Source organism: Polyergus mexicanus, unplaced genomic scaffold (genome assembly GCF_030449975.1).
Source record: "Polyergus mexicanus isolate NDT 795.1 unplaced genomic scaffold, iyPolMexi1.0 SCAF_11, whole genome shotgun sequence".
NCBI classification, from domain to species: domain Eukaryota; kingdom Metazoa; phylum Arthropoda; class Insecta; order Hymenoptera; family Formicidae; genus Polyergus; species Polyergus mexicanus.
Genome location: NW_027223331.1, coordinates 8,701,387 through 8,721,921, shown reverse-complemented (window position 1 = coordinate 8,721,921; position 20,535 = coordinate 8,701,387). Strand labels below are relative to the sequence as shown.

Here is a 20,535-nt window from a genome sequence, read left to right as displayed (position 1 = left end):
GCAACGAAAATTAGAAAATCTCAATAAATCTGACCTTATAGATTGCCATTCATTAGTTGAAGCTATTCAGCAAGGTTTAAATAAAAGGTAACTTATTAATTTCATTAATACATATGTTATTTAATTTTAAATAAGGATTTAATTGAAAAATATTATTTTATTTTAAACTATTGATTCAAAAGTATTAATTTCAATAAAACAAACAATGTCGCTTAATTTACTATATTTGATTTTAGATTTCTTACAATATTTGAAACAAAAGAATTAATAATAGCAGCATGTTTACATCCAAAATTTAAGTTAAACTGATTAACCGGAGAAAAAAGAAAACGTGCTGAAAATTACTTGGAGGATTTATTGGGAATCCGATCAACTGAAAATTCTTCAAAAGCTGGAAAATCTGACGATCACGATGATTTTTTCATTTTTAAACAAAAAACGGTGCAAAATGAATCTGAACAAGAAGAATTGCAACGGTTTTTAAAATCAAATAATAGTAATATAGAAATGTTAAACGACTATCCAAAACTTAAAAAACTTTTTATTAAATATAATACAGCTCTACCAAGCAGTGCATCTGTAGAAAGAATGTTTAGCATCGGTGACTCTGTATTAACACCACAAAGAGGGCATTTAAATGATGATACTATGGAGCAACAAATTTTATTAAAATTTAATAAAGAATTTCGATAAAATTTAATCATTTATTTTGTAATAAACCTTGAATGAAATCTTGCTTACAATTTTTTAAAAGTTTTTCTTATGCAAAATAATTTATTAGTTTGCATTGTAAAAAAGTAACGGAAATTGTAACGACTCGTTACTTTTTAGTAACTGTAACGGTAACGAGTTACTTTTTAAAATTAGTAACGAGTAACGGTAACGAGTTACTTTTTAGAAAAAATAACGGTAACGGTAACGAGTTACTTTTATAAAGTAACTTGCCCAACCCTGTATTAAAATGTTGCTAGAAGTGCTCAATTTTAACGAAACATACATTATATATATAAATACTTTAATAAAAATTTATTATCGCTGTCCGTAATTTATACTAGAATGACAAAACATCACTAAATCTATAATATTTCTCTACATATTTTTAATCTACAATTATGGATTTAGCATGGACACGCACCAACCAGCCGTTTTACCGTGGAACCAAAAAGTGAATCTGGCCATGTAGTTCCGCTGGCTCTAAAATGGATCCAGTTGACGCTACTGTACCAGCGACGGCAGCGACAGCTAGAGCTAGAAAAACTGTCTTATGAAAAACGACGACGTGAGGCGTCACGCCTTTCAAACAAGAGAAATAAAATATAAATTTAATATGTTCTTACTTTAATTATATATCGTTGTCTCGTTACGTATATTTAACATTGTTATATTTTATTACTACGTTCTGTCAGACAATAAAAAGTATGCAAATGTATGAACAAATCGCAAATAGTTGGACCATTAGGCTGTACTCTCTGCGTGATCCAACGAATTTTCTGCCTTTCTTACCGAATTTATGGAATAAGCAAGCTATCGGCTCGCGTTATCCGAGCGACACGAAGGTACGGGATACCGATGTGCTCGTGGGATATCTTATTCTATTCTGGATGATCTTGTATCTGCTGTATGAGAAGTGTCTTAATGTAAGCTTTTGACATATTAATATTATACTGTGTATCTTTTGGTAGAAATATATATGTATTTGATATTTATATTTGTTTACACAGTCGCTATTCAGACGTATGCGTTTTCCATTGGTACAACGAAGCAGGATAATTAAAGCGGCTTGGAACTGTGGATTCTGTTTTGGTAGTGTATGTTACATGAAGTCATCAGCTACGCAAATCCTGAATTTTGCACCCCGTGAACTGGGAATGACATATCAGGAATTGGGGCTTGCATTGCATAAGAGCTTTTACTTTCATCAAGCGGGTATCGATATATTGTGCTATGGTGCTTGGACGAAGGGTTGTGCAAACTTACTCTTTGCATCTTTCATCTTGAATCCATATCAGCAAAAGTATATCTTTCAGTTATAATCAGTCACCATTTTCTTGAGATATAATATTTTTCTATTATTTATTTCTGTACATTATTATTTCCTTCATTTTTTCTTCTGTTTACTAATCATTCTGAAGACTTTTTGTAAATAAATTTTGATACTTTGACTTTTAATGTAATATAATTATATTGAAAATTAACACAATTGGCTTATTGTATTATTAACATTATATATGTTTTATATAATTTCATCAATCAAAAAATATATATGTATATATTTTATAGCTATAGGTGGTGTACAGTTACAATTACTTTTCTAATATACAAAACTATTGACATTGTAATAGTTAATGTTTGTCGCATTCTATTATGCATTTTTCAAACTATTGGAAGATCTATTTGCAAGCTGTTATTTTTATTCCACTGCCTTACTTGGTCAGTACACGTTATAATTTCTATATCGATTTATTATATAACAGTAAAACTAATTTATATTTGTTTACAGGATATATTTGTACTTATATTATGTGCCTACATATATGGTTTGGTCAGAAGAAGTTAAATATGCTAAAACAGAATCTGGTTTGTGGCTTTGGTTTGCAGCAGAGTGCCTAGATTCGGTGAGAGTATCTCACATATCTGAAATATCTATATTTTACATAATAAGATTAAGACTTATTATAAATTTAAATCATAAACAGATATTTAAAAGAGAGAGAGCTACATTATGTCAATTTAAATATATGATTAGGTATGGTTAAGACTTATTGGACATGCAAAAGCTACGCATTGGCTTGAAATTTGCCTATTTCCACCACCGACGCAAGAAGCAATTGAATTAGCAGGCATTCATAAAAGGCATAAAGAGTCTTTGAGGAAATTTAATAACAAAAAAGCAAAGAAAGTTGAATTATGGCAAACCCTAGTTTGTAAGTAAGCTCATTACTTTTTCATTTGAAATCTGAATTGAATTGTAGTTTAGATAATGTGTTATTGTATAAACAGGCGCGATGGCGATTAAAAAGAAAATTAAAAGGATTCGTCAAGCTAAAAACAATATAGACGAATCGACAGAAAATTCTAAAAAAAACAAAACTGCGTAAAACAAATATATTAAATGACGAGTTAACAAAGGATTAGCGAATTTGCACAATTCTAAAAAACAGCTTCTGTAGGAGTCACGAACTTCTTTCAGATGAATTTATTTATACAACGAAAAAATAGTAAATATGATATCTGAAACATCGAGTTATACAAACTTTTTTTAGAATTATATATAAATTATTTTATGGCGTATGCCTTTTTCAACAATTATTACTTCCTATTGAGAAGACAATTAGGTATACATTATATTTGTATATAATTATAAATTAATAGCAGAACATAAATAAAGCAAGTAAATTGCACACATCTTTTTTCCGAAACAATGAAAAAGAAAAAAATCAAGAGTAATGTACAAGATTATATTGTAGTTTTTATATAAAAAGTTCTATTCGAGAATTTTGTAGATATATATCCGTTTATGTAAAAAATTTAATTAATTCACAGGTTTATAATTTTAATAAGACCTAATAATCTCAGCAACAAACTAAACATAACCCAATAATACTTTATTATAATAATATTACAATAAAGTTAAAGGCATTTTTTAGATATACTTGAAAATATTGTTATATATCTCAATTGCCTAGTTGGTGGCTCAAAGGACTTGTGCTAGTCATATCACATTATAGATGTAATACACGATATATCTATTATCGAATAGGATTCTTATCCATGACATAAATACACATAAATACGTTTTTTTATGGGAGCTATGATTGTACGTAAATTCTCGAAAATTATGAAACTGTACATGTATATAAGTGATTCTATATTGTTAATACAAAATTGTGTTATTATGCAGTTTACGTATTTGTCATTGATTATATGTTGACCAAATTGAGGCATTGTTTCTAATTTAAAGTAACAGATTGATTTGATCATATCAAATTGAACTACATATAGCAAATTTGATATCCATTCAAATTATTATATTTGTTTATGTGAGTAAATGGAAAACATGTAATGCAAGCAGATTGTATTACATGCATTTTGAACAACAAAACTATGTATGGCAGTAGTTTCAATAATAATGCTTGAAATGTGTGTACTTGATTTACATTCATGTTGTGCACTTAATATCGGTGACAGAAATGTTGCGCCTATTGTTGCCTTAAAAACAGAATATTATCAATAGTATTCTTTTTTATCCTTATATTAAAAGAATAATCTATTTAAATAATGATGTGTCTTTTAAATATATGTAAATGCATTCTTTCAATTCTGGATAACACAGATATCGTCCTGTCATTTTTAAATTGTTGATAAATATATTACGTAAATGAAGACGACGATAATTTATAGATAAGTTTAATATAGATCTCTTATAGATACACTTACAATATTTTGTATTGTTTTATATTGCGCGTGTGTGTATATGGGTGAATTATTTATAGATTTATACGTTTATGAATTTATACTGCGGTCAGAAATGCAACTTGTGTTAGCTATTATTGCACTTATTTCGGTAAAATATAATCGTCATCTTTATTATTCTTACGCATTTATACTTGATGATTCCACGAACTGTTCCTTAAATAAAATAAAAATATCTAAGTTAAAAAAAAAAAAATATATATATATACATATTTTTAAACTTTATTTTAGCAACAATGACGAGTCTATTAAACAATTTACCATCGTCATATTAGTTTCATGCGATCGTGAAGAATAATCGCTAAAGTAATGATGGCACTTTCTCTGACTGCATTTGCTTTCTTTAACGTAAACACAATTTTATAATGTAATAGTAACAATTTTGAAAACAACACGAATCTAAAAGGAACTTTAGGATATGACGAATAAAATTATATAGGTTTATGTTATTTATCGACAAAATTATTATATTTCGATTCCAAAATGATACACCACATTGCAGGGTTAATAAAACTTACAAATTACATCCATCGGAAATTATTCTATCTATAATTAATTTATTTAATCGCGCCGATATACAATCTAAAGAGTCCTTTTTTTTGTACTAAATTATATCGAAACGTACAAAGTATCAAACACGGCGAACTACTGTCTCATGATCCGATTACATGTGTGTTTCGCTAATAATAAATTATCGATCGCAGTACTTACTGTTTTTTTTTTCTCTTTTTGGCAAGAATAACGGCAGGCCGCCGTCGTTGATGAAATGAATTGGAATTTAATGCTACTGTAGGAAGACAATAAATCATGGAAACGCTATCAAACAATTCTCACTATCGTATGTATATATTACGTATTCCGTCAAATCCGTTTAATAAATCGCCGACCGTATCGGCCGGTGTATGTGGTGCTGGAACAAATATAATTACGAAAGTTACTCTTATTACAAACATATACATTATGAGCAATAAAAGTTGAGTCCTCTAAACTTCCCTTCTTTTAGGCCCAACCTGTTCTCTGCGCCGTGTAATCGATGCAGATATATTTAGAATTTCACTTTTTATATATATTTATTTATTTTTTTTTAATACGAGAGAACACGCACTTTCGTTCTTTGTGAAAATATGGCCCCATTGTTACAGGCTCGATGTAGTGTGTTGAGAAATTTAGTAGTATTCCTTTTTTTATTTTCTGTGTGTTCCTGAGTCTGCAACAGGCTTCGTACAATTTCGTGCCACTTGCATCCTTCGTTTCTCGATATTTATATTCGCAAACATATCTTCTGTAAGAAAACAATCTAGTAATGTATTCAATATATTTTCTTATTGCTCGTGTTTTTTGCATTCTTAAAGTAATATCTTATACTGTGTACTGTGTACTGACAAAATAAAGTAACGTTAATTAATATTATTGTATCTATCGAAAGCGTTACAAAAACGCAATTGGCACGAAATACGTACTGTTAAGATCTTTCTGAATTAATTCTACAGTATATACGTGTTTATCCTCCCTTTACCTACTATATATATATATATATTCACTTCCTTTATTAAACTTCATTATAATTTCCTAGTTGCGAAACACAGGCCGCATCTGAATCCGATGACGTTAAGATAAATTCTTCTTGTTGCTCGAATTTTATTGTTATCTTATCGTATACGCAATAAGTAAAGATTATATTTAGTCTCCTAAAAGATTTGTGGCTATTAACTTGGCTGGCAATAATTTTGCGCAAACATGTTATTATATTACGACATATATTTAAAAATGGATTCGATTAAGCCGTGCAAAAAATAAATGTATACTTTATCAATCTGCGCAACTTGAATTTCCTTCCTATTTAATTCGAGAAATAAGAAGGTATATCTTGCGTTCACATCGGATTGTGTATTACCTACACGTTATGAACTTCTTACACTGTTCACGTGCTACACGGAATCAAACGCGATCAACGTGCAAATAGTTGAGACATATTTGTTGTCGTGATACTCCTTTCTTTATCACCCTCTATGCGTTTGCGCAAAAAGTTTATTCTCCGCTGTAGCTCGAGAATTCTTACTAAGACGACAAAATCAACGCACGGATATGAGTGTAGATCACTATATAGGTCCCTATAATTAATCAATATATTGGTGCAAGTATCTCGCTCATAAACAGTAATATGTTACTATTAAATAATTGAAAATAATGCGAAGAAAAATCAATGCAAAATCAATGCTAAAATCAATCTTCAATTTCGAAGATCAGAAACCTATAATTTGAGAAAAATTCTGATTCTTTTAATTTACCTATCTATACATAAATACTCTAATTAACGAATATTCTGAAGTTATAGTAGCGGAGTAGAGATGAGAGAGACAGAGAGAGAGAGAGAGAGAGAGAGAGAGAGAGAGAGAGAGCGGAGTATAGAACACATATTGTGCCTTAATAATAAGAATTCTCCGTTCGGCAGCGACGCAACGATATACATTCACGCAAGGTTGAAGACTTGGCGAGGCTTCAGTCTCTTTCGGACGTTAATACGTTTCGTTAGTCGTATTTGTCGTAATAGATTGTTATGTATTGTATGTGTTCGCATATAGCTTTACGCGCGCGGCATTAACGTAATTAGTAATTGTCCCTTAGAGGCTCGTGACGATGTGTGGCTTGGCAGTGGTGGAGGCGATTTCGGAGAGTCGTACGTCGATGGGGATGCGATCGTCGTACAAGGTTGGCGCCTGTAATATAATCCCAGCCGTGCCGACGACTACGGCTAGCGTAAAGATCCAGAGGAATAATCTATCGAGCACCATCGCGACGTATTTCCAATCCTCCTTGACCTTGGTCAAATCATCGATGACAATTAATAAAATATTAGCTTAAATTAATGAGTTTTCTTAAAAGCTAATCGCGAAGCGATAAATTATTGAAATACAATATATTTTCATGTATGTATCGTAATTTGTAGATAATATCCCAGACAGCACAAGGATGTCCTTAGGACGTCCGAAGGGCATCCAGGACATACATGTAGGATATCCTCAAGATATCCCATTGTAATCCTCAGATCTCCTCTGGATGTCCTGAGGAAGAATAAATGATAGCCATATATTAACTTCTGGAGAATCCAGGGAGATCCTGTGGAACATCCTAAGGATTTTTATAGGATATGTTAGGGATATTTTTCGTATGTTTCAAGGAGCAAATTTTAAAATTTAAATATAAATTAAAATTATGTTTTGTTATTTACTGCCAATATTAAAAATCTAATATTAAAAATAGTTCACCGTTCTTTAATATTTGAGGCTTTCGTGCTGTACATGAATATTTTAGGTTTGGCTCCCGGTTTTGAATTGTGTAATATTTTCTAAACAATCCAATATCTGAATTCCCTATGTTGGGATTGCATCAGAAATTGAACTGATAGAAGATAATTACATTTGTAATTTCCTGTCAGTTGCTCTTTGCAAGCTTTATATAATTCTCATGACCAAATCTCAAATACGAGTTCGCGTGTCGCATAGCGGTAAACAAACGAACTAGCGGTTGAATACTATTGTTTGTAAAGTTTTTGGAATGTTGCGAACAGTAACATTTCTCATGAAATATTAAATAAATAATAATTTTGGATATATGAAAATGTGCGCATCAAATTCAATTATTAATATTAAACGAAATTAACGTTAACAATTAATTGCACATGTATATATCCACTGGAAATCCAAAAGACATCCAATATAATAGACAGGGCAGATATATCCTACAGACATCCAGGGGTTATCCAGTGGACATTTATAGGACATTAATACTTATTATAATACTTAAGATTTCTAAATTATATAAAATAGCCGACACAACTAAAAATAATTATGTATGCATATTAAACTTTTATAAATATATTTATAATAATATCTTAAAACATCCTACAAATGTCTTGAACCGTCCTGGACATATTCAGGATGATCCTGAGGATGTTTTGTGCTGTCTGGGTATATAGCATCTAATAAGAATGTAAAATGTAAAAGAGATATATTTATAAAACGTCTCCCCCCTATAAAAAATATATCGAAAGATATCCAAAAAGTTTATTGATTTTACAAATTTGTCAAATACTGTAATTTCTTGGAACATTTTATTTTTCGGACTTTTTCGTATTTTTTCTAAATCTTTGGATATGTATTATATTATATAGCCGATACAACAAAATAATACATTCTAAATATTACTCGTGAATTATGCGAAATTATGTAATTACTCTAGTGGAATCCTCTTCTCTCTTTGTATGATCGGCGATGAAGCGGATGCCTTCTATGGCCTTGTACAGTTCTGGGCAGTGATGCCAATGATGAAGCGTGTTGCAGAGAGCGTCGACGCTCTCTTCTGTCGGGAGCTGCGGCGGCGGTGGTGCGACCGTTGCCGCTGGCGAACCATGGATACGACATGTACTTCCTAAATTTACTGCTTCCAACTCCCTACGTAGAAAATACACAAATTGCAAAACAACGGCGAATCGTTATCTTGAGAGGATTTAAGATAAAGATTTAAAATAAAAAAGTATTTTTCTTAAAATCTTGATAACGTATTAAAGGGAACAGTATTGTGCAAAAACAAATGAACAATCGTCCACGAAATTTTAAATGTATCAAGGTATGTGGGAGTATTTTTCATTCCAGCGCTAATTTCGACATATTCTTTTTCTCTGAATTTTTTGACATACATTTTTGCACCTCTCACAGACAGCATTCGTTCGTTTAACTATTTTCACTGATTTGTAAAAATCATCTCAGTAATGAAGAATTTCATCGATGCAAATATTTGTATGACCTATTTTTTAAAAAAAATTTATGGATTGATTCACATTTCGCGTAATACCGATTTAAATCTTATTTAAAAAAGAGATGTATCCCTTTTATTAGAGTGAAATGAGAAATTACTATATATTTTTATTTCGTAGATCATGAAGGACGTAATGAAGATATATATCATATGGAAAGTGCAAAATTGTAATAATCAAATTAATTTTACATCATAAATATATAAAATGTAAATATTATTTTGCACCGTTCCGAGAGTATTCTCAACGGGACGCACCGAGGATGCAGCTCGTCCCGTGAATCGACACTAGGAAAAAGCACAGAGGACTCGACCAACTCTGAGGCCGAGGACTCGACGAACAGTGATGGGTCTCGCAACTCGAGACCGTTGCATGTTCTGACCATCACGCGATGTCCATGATGTCCGCCCATACTACGCTTGTCTATCTGGTACTGCGGCCTAAAGTGGAAAAACAATATCGTTTACCTGACGGAGATTCATTCTCGTCTTATCAGATCCGACTCCTAAACTATGAAAATATTATAATTGCGTTGAGATTCAAATACGATCTGTCAATGACTCTGTCATATATAACGCATCTCTTGCGTATTTCAAGCTCCTGATAATTAAAATGATCAATTAATTCGATCGCATGTGAATTGTTTTTCTCCATAGTTCTGAAGTCGACATTATTTTGTAAACAACTGAATAGAATCTCCGCTTGCTTTTATTATAACAACTTTAAGCCCAAAGCTTACAGCGATGAATGAGTTAATAAAATTTAGCTCACGATATTCGTGGCCTATACATGCTTCTAATTTCTAGTTTGACAGAATAACAAATGTTTCGAGATATATATCATATATATAATATTAAATCAGAAGAAATAAATCTAACAATTTCATATCAACATATGACAATGATACAGCCATAGTGATAGTATTTAATTCGGCGACAGTATCGATAAAGCATTATGTTTAATTGCATGTTGTATAAGTACATAAGAGATGAGAATATCACGTGAGATTACATGTCAAAAATATGTTACACATCATAAAATAAACTTCCTGAAGAAAGACATGATTATAGAACATATCAAAGTTCAATTTCATTACTTGATATCATTAAAAAAAGATATAATTTATAATTTTATATTATTTTTAATTTAATAATTTTAATTTAAGAGAAATATATTTACCTATACATTCTTTTGAAGAGATTTACACGACATTTGAATATACAATAATACCAATTTTTATACTTTATAATAAAATGACACGAATGATACTTGTTTCAACAAAATCGATATAAAAGGGTTTCGCTAGAAATCAGGAAATTTTATTTGTATGACAATAGAGCGAGGAGATGCGACTAAAGATCGGCATACACAATGCAACGCGATGCGCCATGGTGTTAAATGTTTGCAGGTATGGCGTGACACTAACGTCACGTGCACAGGGGAACGCTAATGAAGTGCTTTAATGCCCATTCTGGCGTGATTCCAATGACCGGGCCACAAATGCCGGAAGAATATATCTTGCCTGGAATCGTAATCGGTTCTCTGCGTTGGCGTATTATACCTGCGCATTACTAGCAACCTTGGCAGGACATGGATGAACACGCGTCGGACCCACGGCGCCATTACGTGGGTCTGCGGTGAACGGAAGTGAACGTTGAGAACCACCACTGTTACGCATATACTGCAAGGCAAGAAACAATGCAAAAAATCTTCCATACGTCTTTATCTTCCTCTCCGTATATTTCATATATAACTATATTAATTTTAAATTAAAATAGCATAAGAGAGTTTTTCTTTTTTACAAAGCAGACAGAACAATAAAATCGTAAATAATGTGATACGTCAGCAAAAGGAGCACTGAACTCTTCCATATGTATTTTATTTGATTAAAATGGTTGCGCTAACATGACAAATGTGACGTTTTCGATATGTACGTCTTCTTATTATAATCTCATTTAATCGCAATGACTACCACATACCTGAAAGTGTCGAGGATCATAGTGAAGAGGACGAATTTACCGAGGAGCGGTACCACGAGCGATGTGGGCGGGATGATCTCAGCCAGCAAGAGGAAGAACACAGTCAGTGACAATAGAATCGAGATGGACAGGCTGACCTACAAGGCAGAAACAGATTTTCTCGGCACATCATGATATAATCACGTTATCTACAGAAAATGCTGAGAATCTTACAGATATCTAAGCCGTACTCTTTTATGGATATGTTTTCTGAATATTACAAATATTTTATCAAAAAATAGAGTTTATATAATACAATAATTTAATTCTAGATTTTTGTTTAGAACTTATACTTTTTTTCTTAAACGCGTAGCATATTCCGAACGCTTGTATACAATGGTATAATGATTATTCAATGTTTCACATTATTTTATAACAAAAGCTTTTAATGGCGACATGGGATATGGGCTACATCTTAGAAATGGATGAAACCGGTTATAGAGAGAGTATTATCTCTCCATCCCTTGCACCAAGCATACGAGATACATTTAAAGCTGCTTTACTCTATCTTCCTCGCATTTCTATATAGCGTATTCGCCGATTATTAACCTGAATGGTAACCTGATAACCTTCTCTCCCTTTTCCCCGCTTATTCAACCCTCTTATCGCGAAGAGGATTTCTCTATACTTTCCGCCCGACGACAAACTGGAACAATATGTGAATTATATAAGCCGTTAAGCGTGGATATATTGATGCTCGAGGTCGAGTGTGTCTTACGAGGAATTTAGACGCAACATCGGTGGCGAAAAGGTCGCGATTTATACTATATTCCGATCTAATCGAGTAAAATTTTTGTTGCGCTTGCAAAATTAATTTTGAACTGCGATTTTGCCGAAGCAAAATCTCCGAGGGAGTATAAAGAGAAATGCCGCGATAAGATCGATCGCGAATTAAATTGTAATGCGCGAACTATACCGTTCTATTCTGATCTAATCTAGTAAAATGTGTGCAAATTCAATGCAAAATTAATTTTTTTTTTCCATAACATCTATATCGGGGCTTTTAAAAATGCAATACATCGCGGCGAGAAAGTTGAGAACTTTTTTAAACTACATGAGTTTTTTATTATGATAATTTCTAATTCGATAAAATGTTCGAGTTTCAATCAATTTTCATGTATGCTTTTAACTCGAAATATCTTGAAATATTTAAAGATAAAATGTTAATAAGAAGAGAATGATTACGCTGTACTCATTTTTCTTTTTCATTTAATCCAAATGTAAAATATTTGCCTCTCTAGATTAATTTCCGCCGTTTTCCTATAGATGGCTTTAGCGGTAAATAGTGGTCGAAATAAATAGATCATAGACGTCATGCAATAAACTTGGGCATCTGTCAACATAACCCCATAGAAACATTAGTCGATTTGTGTCTGCGTCATAAAGTTATTCTCGATTGAAAATGTCAGTTTACGAGCCAAATTCTCGTCATTTGCGGGAGGTTTTAATTTTCTGCTTCAATATGAAGAAATCTGCGGCTGTGGTTCATCGAATGCTCTCAAATACTTATGGTGAAGCCGCTATTAGTGAAAGAACGTGTCGTGAGTGGTTTCAACGCTTCAAGAACGGTGATCTTCACGTCGAAGACCGGCATAGCGGTGGAAGAGAGAAGGTTTTCGAAGATGCAGAATTGGAGGCATTACTTAATGAAGACTCGAGTCAAAGTCAAAAAGAATTGGCACGATGGACAATACTTTGAATCATAAATGTGTAACCAGTTTTTTACAATAAAGCCTCGAATTTCGGGAAAAAAACAGCGGAAGCAAAGTTGTACACCTAATAAATTATTTCATTCGTGTGCCATTTCAAGAATATGAAGAGAAATAAAACACAAGCAAGATAAATTGTATGAAGCACAAATACAGCGCGTTCGTATGAAATAAAATTGAAAAAGAAAGGGTTTTAAGAGCGATCTGCGTCGACTGCGTAAATTAATTACCTTCTCTCCGCTGTCACTTGGCAGGTAAAACACCAACACCGTGAGAAATGATATCCCCATACACGGTATTATGAGATTAACGGTGTAGAACAGAGTCTTCCGTCTCATGGTGATGTTGAAAGTGATGTCGAGGTAAGGCTCGTCGCAGCACGTGTAAAACTTTTCGTTTCTGCAATTCGCACTTCGCTTTAACGATTGATATTATATATTAATCGCATATCTTATACATTTTTCACAACCTTCTTCGATCCAGAACCAAAGTCGAGATATTAATATTAATGCTATTTATTAATGAAGTTATTAAAATCCTAAATTAAAAAATAACACACGAAACACGATATGAAAGTCCAAAATTCTCTACCATTACTGTAATCTGTTAATAAAAGACTGTATCCGTATATTTGTGTATTCGAGAGTCAAATCGCGAATAATGTAGAAAAAATTTGTTAAAAATTATTAAACCGTATATACGTACCTTACAGCAGGGACTTCTAGTATGTCCCATTCAACGGAAGTATAAAACTCCGACAGATCGACGCCGATGTCGACGACATTGCTGCCTCGCATCTCGTCAATGTGTCTAAGATCGACCTTAACATAAATTACTAAAATTTACAATGCATTGTTGATATCGCGCTGCTTAATGTCCAATCAATCAACACTAATTACGCCCTTTTTCTCTCACGACAAAAATTATATCCACGTACACTATTGACGGTAACGAGACATTTGAAGCTAATATAAATCAACAACCAAGCACGTATAAAGCGTTAATGTAAGGTGAAATGATGTAATATCACAGAGACACTCCAGAGAGATCTCTTTAAATAACATTTAATATTTAGATCAGACAATTCGTCTGGCGACCCCTTATCGGTTCTATCGCGACGACTCGTTTATACTGCGCGATAGTCGCCATTTATACTCGCGATTGTGAAGTTTTCACGTGAGTCTCTAACAAGCAACATTTTGCTCAATAAAAGAAAAAAAAAAAAGATAACAAGCAATACGATCTCTCGCTATACGAGTCTATAACCGACGACGCTAATATTCTCATCATAATATGCTACAAAAGTCACAATTGTCATTTTCAGAATATTTATGATCGCCTTAACAGGATCTCCCGGAGATCTTTCTATTGCATCGACGAAACCAGGTCTTTCAGTCCCCGAAATTGATTGGATCGATTATCTAGAAAGGATACGCGTGTTATGTAAGAGAAAATATCTCTAAAGAATGAGGAATAAATCTAATTGTTTAATATCAGACTTGGCAAAAATTATCGCAAATATTTTTTTATGTTGAAGAGCTTTCTAAAGATCGTCGATGATTGAAATGTTGATTTAGGAAATAAAAGAAATAATTTTTTCTTTCTTTTTTTTTTTTCCGAGAAACACTCGCGGAGGATATTAGATCGTTCTCACCTGGAAGCCGTCGTAAGTCCACGAGCCGAATTTCATTACGCACGTCTGCTCGTCGAAAGGAAAATATTCGACGTCAATCTCGCAGGAAGACTTATAAATCGCCGGCGGTTTCCACTCGACCCTACCCGTGTAGTTGAGAGTCGCCTTCGTCGCCAGCGTCACCTCGAAATTACCATCGGCGCTGTCGAACGCAATACACAATTTCTTTTCTCGAATCCACGTTTCTGCGCTTAAATGTTACATACGAGGGAAAGAAAAAAATGGCGAATACAATCAATACAGATGATCTTACTTGTTGTATAAAACTATATCGGGCCTCCATATATGATCTGACGGCACGTGCAGCATTTCCACCCCACCGTACTCTTTCGGATCCCATTTCAACTTGTAATCATACCATGACTGCGAACAGAGGGTCTTAAGGTATTATCGCGTAATTCTTTCATCATTATTTTATCATCGATATTTATTACGTTTTTCTTATAACGGCAACGCGAATCGGCATTGCAGCTCTTTGCTTTGCGTTTTGCGTAGTGAACAAAATGTTTCTTTTACATTACAATCTCTATTTGTCCCTGACAGAATATCTTTAATCTCGCGCGTGAAATTTTTATAATTGTGTAAATAAAACATCGAATGAATGTAATTATCGACAATTACATCGTTACAGATAAAATCGATCAAAAATTCTATCCATTTAAAAATGCAAAATTAATCTTGCTACATTGGATAAATACCGCGAAACTATTTCACAGCTTTTACGATTCTGCATTACGCCTAAATGTGCAGTGCAAATTGTGCACTTTTCTTTTAAACTCCTCGTGATTTATTCAATATCATTCAACTATCGCATCCTACTTCATGTATTTAAATGGAGACCGACAAAGGATCATAGTATCTGGAAAATCAGGCTAAAATTACTTTACGAACACTAGGCCGTGACATCGAGGCAATATTTTGCAACTTTCCTCATTCAGAGTTAAGGTTGAAACGCGGAGATTTGCATACAGTGTACTAAACTTCTTTCCTCTTGCTCGTCCAGTCTGGTCGAAAATTGTATCTCGTGCGTTTTATTAAAAAATTTCTACACCGTTGATCAATTCAATTTGTATATAATTAAAAGTTCGTTTAATCGCGATAAGATCAAAGAATGCGTAAGATAAAAATTTAATATTATACAGCGACTCACTACATATTGTGGAAATTTAAAGTAAAGATTTTTCGTTCGTGATATCCAACATTTATAAAGGAAACAATAAGACAAATTTTCATGACGGATTTTTGGACACGAATCCGAAGCCAATTCTTTCTCAATGAAAACGACGAGAAAAGAATCATAGCAGTGTTTAAAATTGTAACATTTTATATTTGTACGCGATTACACTCCGAATTAATATTTCGTTAAAGTAAACTTGAAAGTAATTGAAGAATGCTTTGTAAAATTTTTTTTTATTTCCAACTTTTTAAATAAAATACTTCACGATTAATATTTTCAGATTTAAACATGATTGATAACAATAAAGCTTTCTCTGTCTGCAATCGATAATTGTCGCCGTCTCTTCTCGATGTTACCGTTGAGAAAAAAATACAACAAAAATGGAACAATTCATAATGAGTGCATCGCCTGTTTATTCCGGACACCTCACGGAGCTTTGATACGATCACATTATGCGCACACAAAGACACGATTGCTTTTATTACAGGCACCTATTTTATTACAACAGAATGTCCGCCGATATTGGAGTTGTACTGGAAATGCGCTTCCTTGGTAGACACCTCATACAGCACCGCAAGATTGCAACAACATTGCAGCAACATTTTTCTGCAAGATTGCAACATTGCAGAAACATTACGAAATGTTGCTGCAACGTTGTTATGATATTACAGCAACAGTAAAATGTCCGTCTACAGAAATATTGCAATATAATATTGCAGCAACATAGCAATATAATATATATGTAATAATGCTTTATGTATATTTATCGACATAACATCTTTAACATATGAAAAAAATAATAAGAAATTAGGCATATAAGAATCAGGATTTAGTGTGTATATAGATTTTCTGTATTATAATAATAAATTATAAATTGCAAATTTTTCGGTACACATTCGATTTCCTTCAGTGACAAAGAATATCTAAGAGAAATAAAAAAAAACTCAATTTGCAGTTTTGTAAATTCACAATCTCTTTGTATCCGAAATATTCAGATATGCAAAAAGATTGTGGTGGATTTACGCATACAAGTTTTTTCACATCTCTCTTGTCTTCATATAATCTCAAAATTTATTTATTAAAATCTGAAGTATCTTTTGCCTGTTAAAAAATTATTATCAAATTTTCGATTTTATATAAGAATGGAAACTATTAAAAGAATTCTTAGTCCAATGTCTGAGTCCCCTGTGTTGGGGTTATATCATACATTTTAAGCTAATAAAAATAGTTATTATATCTTTAATCTTATTAGTCGCTCTTTGTAAGCTTTGTATAATCATCGTGACTAAAAATTAAATGCGGAATAGATAGCGCAATATGCGCCGCATAGCGGTAAACGAATGAACTAGCGATTATCGAATACTTTCTTTGGAATATTTTTGGAATGTTGCTGTAACATTACTAAAGTTATATTGTAAAATAATGTCTTTGTAATATTTCTGCAACATTAAATTACAATATGCAATATTGCAATGTTGCAGCAATGTTGTTGCAAGCTTTAGTGCTGTATGGGACAAGATTATGCGTGCGTCGTGTTGAATATTAGCCCGGAGCCAAAGTCTCCGCTTATAATGTGTATATATTTGCCGGATAGAATATTACTTATGCCGTTGCATAGAGCGAAATTTGGTCGTATGTTTGAACCGAAGGTAACGCTTAGTTAAATAGCGAGTGCGGTTCCACTCCGCGAAGTAACTAATTTAATATTCATCGCAAAATATGGTATGTGGTGAAATTTTCGCGATTTTCGATATTTGCAGCTCCGATTCAATTTACGACGATATTTTGTATCAATCTTGGATCCTTCGGGCGGGGTAAAATTTTCTCGTAACGATTATAATCGCGATATCAGTTTTAACGCAATTTAAACGTGACGCAAATTATAATAATATCGACACTTGTCTTGTTAAATTTATCACGCGAATCAATAATATTATTATGAATCACACATCTACAAAGGGCATGTAACGACAATTAAAATTACGTTTAAAGACATAAGTCGTTCTATCGATATCGGCGGACCCGTTATTCGCAATGCGGACATTTTCGGCTAAGTTGCATGAGCACGAACCGGTTAATCGCATCGATAAATCGCAGTAAAATTAACATTTTCGTGCGCATACTTCGCGATAACATTAATGCATGACGGATCGTAGGAAATACTCTGAACTTTCTCTTCTCGCCTGGTAGCACAAGGTAACTTGTTCGAATCTCTGAAATGTATGCATGAACATCAACGATGTGCTTACGTTTACCGGGTAACGCTAATATTTGGTGTGCTTTCGCGCGCCTATGAAGTTTTGTTGGACGACATGTATAATGAACTGATAGAAGTCATCAGATGCGGGATCCTGGGAATGCCCGTAACAGCTTGTAAAATTTGATTTTGATTTGGATTAAGAGATTATCTCGTCAGTTTCATGGATATAATAAAAATATCGTGTTATTCTTTTTTTCTTTTTTTAATTTGAATTTCTTTCTTTCAATGATTACCAAACAAAAACTCGATGCGACGAATACGAGCCGTCGACGTTCGAAATAAAGTCAGGATAAATCGAAATTTATAATAAAATTGATACATTTCAATTTCAGCATAAATTTCAATTTATTCGGACTTTACTTCTATTACCAATCCCGTTATTCATCCTATTTTGTTTTATTTTATTTTTTTTGATTGTTTTTCAACTATAGAATATAATAATTAAAAAGTCTCGATATCCGACAAGTATCTGACAAGTGAAACATGACAAAGAAAGTCTAGAACAAACATACTAAAAAAAAAAAAAAAAATATTATGTATGACATACAAATGAAATTAAAATAACTCCCAATGTATACCGAAATTTCAAAATATAATCCCGTGCAGTTTTTCTCCAAATATTGCAATTAGAAATTTATTTATATATTATAGATATGTAGAATATTTCTGTTTTGTTCCTCTTTCTTTGAATTCACATAAGAGGGTCTTCAAATTTATCAGACGCCGCCTTATAATCGCGTTACGAGATACGTATCCTATCCTCAGGGTTGGGAAAGTTACTTTATAAAAGTAACTCGTTACCGTTACCGTTATTTTTTCTAAAAAGTAACTCGTTACCGTTACTCGTTACTAATTTTAAAAAGTAACTCGTTACCGTTACAGTTACTAAAAAGTAACAAGTCGTTACAATTTCCGTTACTTTTTTACAATACAAACTAATAAATTATTTTGCATAAGAAAAACTTTTAAAACATTGTAAGCAAGATTTCATTCAAGGTTTATTACAAAATAAATGATTAAATTTTATCGAAATTCTTTATTAATTTTTAATAAAATTTGTTGCTCCATAGTATCATCATTTAAATACCTTCTTTGTGGTGTTAATACAGAGCCACCGATGCTAAACATTCTTTCTACAGATGCACTGCTTGGTAGAGCTGTATTATATTTAATAAAAAGTGTTTTAAGTTTTGGATAGTCGTTTAACATTTCTATATTACAATTATTTGATTTTAAAAACCGTTGCAATTCTTCTTGTTCAGATTCATTTTGCACCGTTTTTTGCTCAAAAATGAAAAAATCATCGTGATCGTCAGATTTTCCAGCTTTTGAAGAATTTTCAGTTGATCGAATTCCCAATAAATCCTCCAAGTAATTTTCAGCACGTTTTCTTTTTTCTCCGGTTAACCAGTTTAACTTAAATTTTGGATGTAAACATGCTGCTATTATTAATTCTTTTGTTTCAAATATTGTAAGAAATCTAAAATCAAATATAGTAAATTAAGCGACATTGTTTGTTTTATTGAAATTAATACTTTTGAATCAATAGTTTAAAATAAAATAATATTTTTCAATTAAATCCTTATTTAAAATTAAATAACATATGTATTAATCAAATTAATAAGTTACCTTTTATTTAAACCTTGCTGAATAGCTTCAACTAATGAATGGCAATCTATAAGGTTAGATTTATTGAGATTTTCTAATTTTCGTTGCAAAGTACTTAGAACTGGTAGTAAATGAGAGCTCTGCTTTTCCGAAAAGATAAAGCTCTCATTGGATATCGCGCGTCGCGTCATCGCACTGGTCTGCAAGAGCCATAAGTTGATAAATCACATTCAAGCATTTTTACAACATAATAAGAATGCTAATTGGTCGATTTGCTTACGGCTTTACGGTTAAGATAAAAATTTTATCACGCACAATAGCAAGAATAATATCTTAAATAAATCAAAAAATTTGAAAAAAGTAACGATAAAAGTAACTGTTAAATTCGTTACTCGTTACCGAAAAATGTAACGAAGTTACTTTTTCCGTTACAAATAAAATTTGTAACGCCATTACCGTTACAGTTACCGAAAAAAAGTAACTGTAACGGTAACGGCGTTACAAGTAACGCGTTACTTCCCAACCCTGCCTATCCTTTAATGACCTGATTTTCCGTCGCGAATCGCGTAATTTATTACACGAATCTATTTCGCTCGATATATATCCTAGGAAAAACGGTCGTGTACACATGGCGAATCTATCTATCTTACGTAATCCAGCGTTTGAAAGTGGGTTGCACGGTTCACCGGAATTATTTTCTGGCTTTTCGGGCGGAAGCTTCTGTCCGATCTTCGTTTCTACGTCCATACGCACATGAAAATCCGCGCGCGTTAAAACGCGTCAT

At 32.6% G+C, this 20,535-nt stretch overlaps 2 protein-coding genes across 10 annotated transcripts in view; one reads left to right on the top strand and one right to left on the bottom strand.

Moving 5' to 3' along the window:
- Nucleotides 1-1,257: 1,257 nt before the first annotated feature.
- On the top strand, nt 1,258-5,831 carry LOC138937838 (uncharacterized). 2 transcript variants are annotated; one of them, XM_070304484.1, is made up of 6 exons: nt 1,258-1,637; nt 1,722-2,014; nt 2,281-2,430; nt 2,501-2,615; nt 2,747-2,924; nt 3,001-5,831. In XM_070304484.1, exons 1-6 carry the CDS (start codon nt 1,419-1,421, stop codon nt 3,096-3,098), a joined length of 1,053 nt encoding a protein of 350 aa, XP_070160585.1. In that variant the 5' UTR covers nt 1,258-1,418; the 3' UTR covers nt 3,099-5,831. The 2 variants fall into 2 exon arrangements, with proteins under 2 accessions (XP_070160585.1, XP_070160587.1); XM_070304486.1 differs by having other exon boundaries at nt 1,259-1,637; nt 5,211-5,818.
- Nucleotides 4,950-20,535, bottom strand: part of Nachra3 (nicotinic acetylcholine receptor alpha3 subunit) — an 86,057-nt gene continuing 70,471 nt past the window's right edge. For 4 of the 8 annotated variants that reach the window (XM_070304478.1, XM_070304479.1, XM_070304477.1 and 1 more), the window contains 9 exons: nt 14,960-15,069; nt 14,668-14,848; nt 13,719-13,834; nt 13,244-13,412; nt 11,266-11,402; nt 10,809-10,967; nt 9,514-9,726; nt 8,708-8,924; nt 4,950-7,292 (listed from right to left, as the gene is read on the bottom strand). In XM_070304478.1, coding sequence (XP_070160579.1) covers nt 7,095-7,292; nt 8,708-8,924; nt 9,514-9,726; nt 10,809-10,967; nt 11,266-11,402; nt 13,244-13,412; nt 13,719-13,834; nt 14,668-14,848; nt 14,960-15,069 — 1,500 coding nt within the window. In that variant the 3' untranslated portion in view covers nt 4,950-7,094. Of the gene's footprint in view, nt 7,293-8,316; nt 8,453-8,707; nt 8,925-9,513; nt 9,727-10,808; nt 10,968-11,265; nt 11,403-13,243; nt 13,413-13,718; nt 13,835-14,667; nt 14,849-14,959; nt 15,070-20,535 lie in introns of those variants that run through there. The other 4 variants (XR_011447578.1, XR_011447577.1, XM_070304482.1 and 1 more) reach the window with 4 other exon arrangements.

Excerpts from the sequence above, each read along its gene's own strand:
- LOC138937838 (XM_070304484.1), top strand. The coding sequence starts at position 1,419 with ATGCAAATGTATGAACAAATCGCAAATAGTTGGACCATTAGGCTGTAC. Across the intron at positions 1,638-1,721 it reads TGTATGAGAAGTGTCTTAAT|TCGCTATTCAGACGTATGCG; the intron begins GTAAGCTTTTGA and ends TTGTTTACACAG. Across the intron at positions 2,616-2,746 it reads CAGCAGAGTGCCTAGATTCG|GTATGGTTAAGACTTATTGG; the intron begins GTGAGAGTATCT and ends ATATATGATTAG.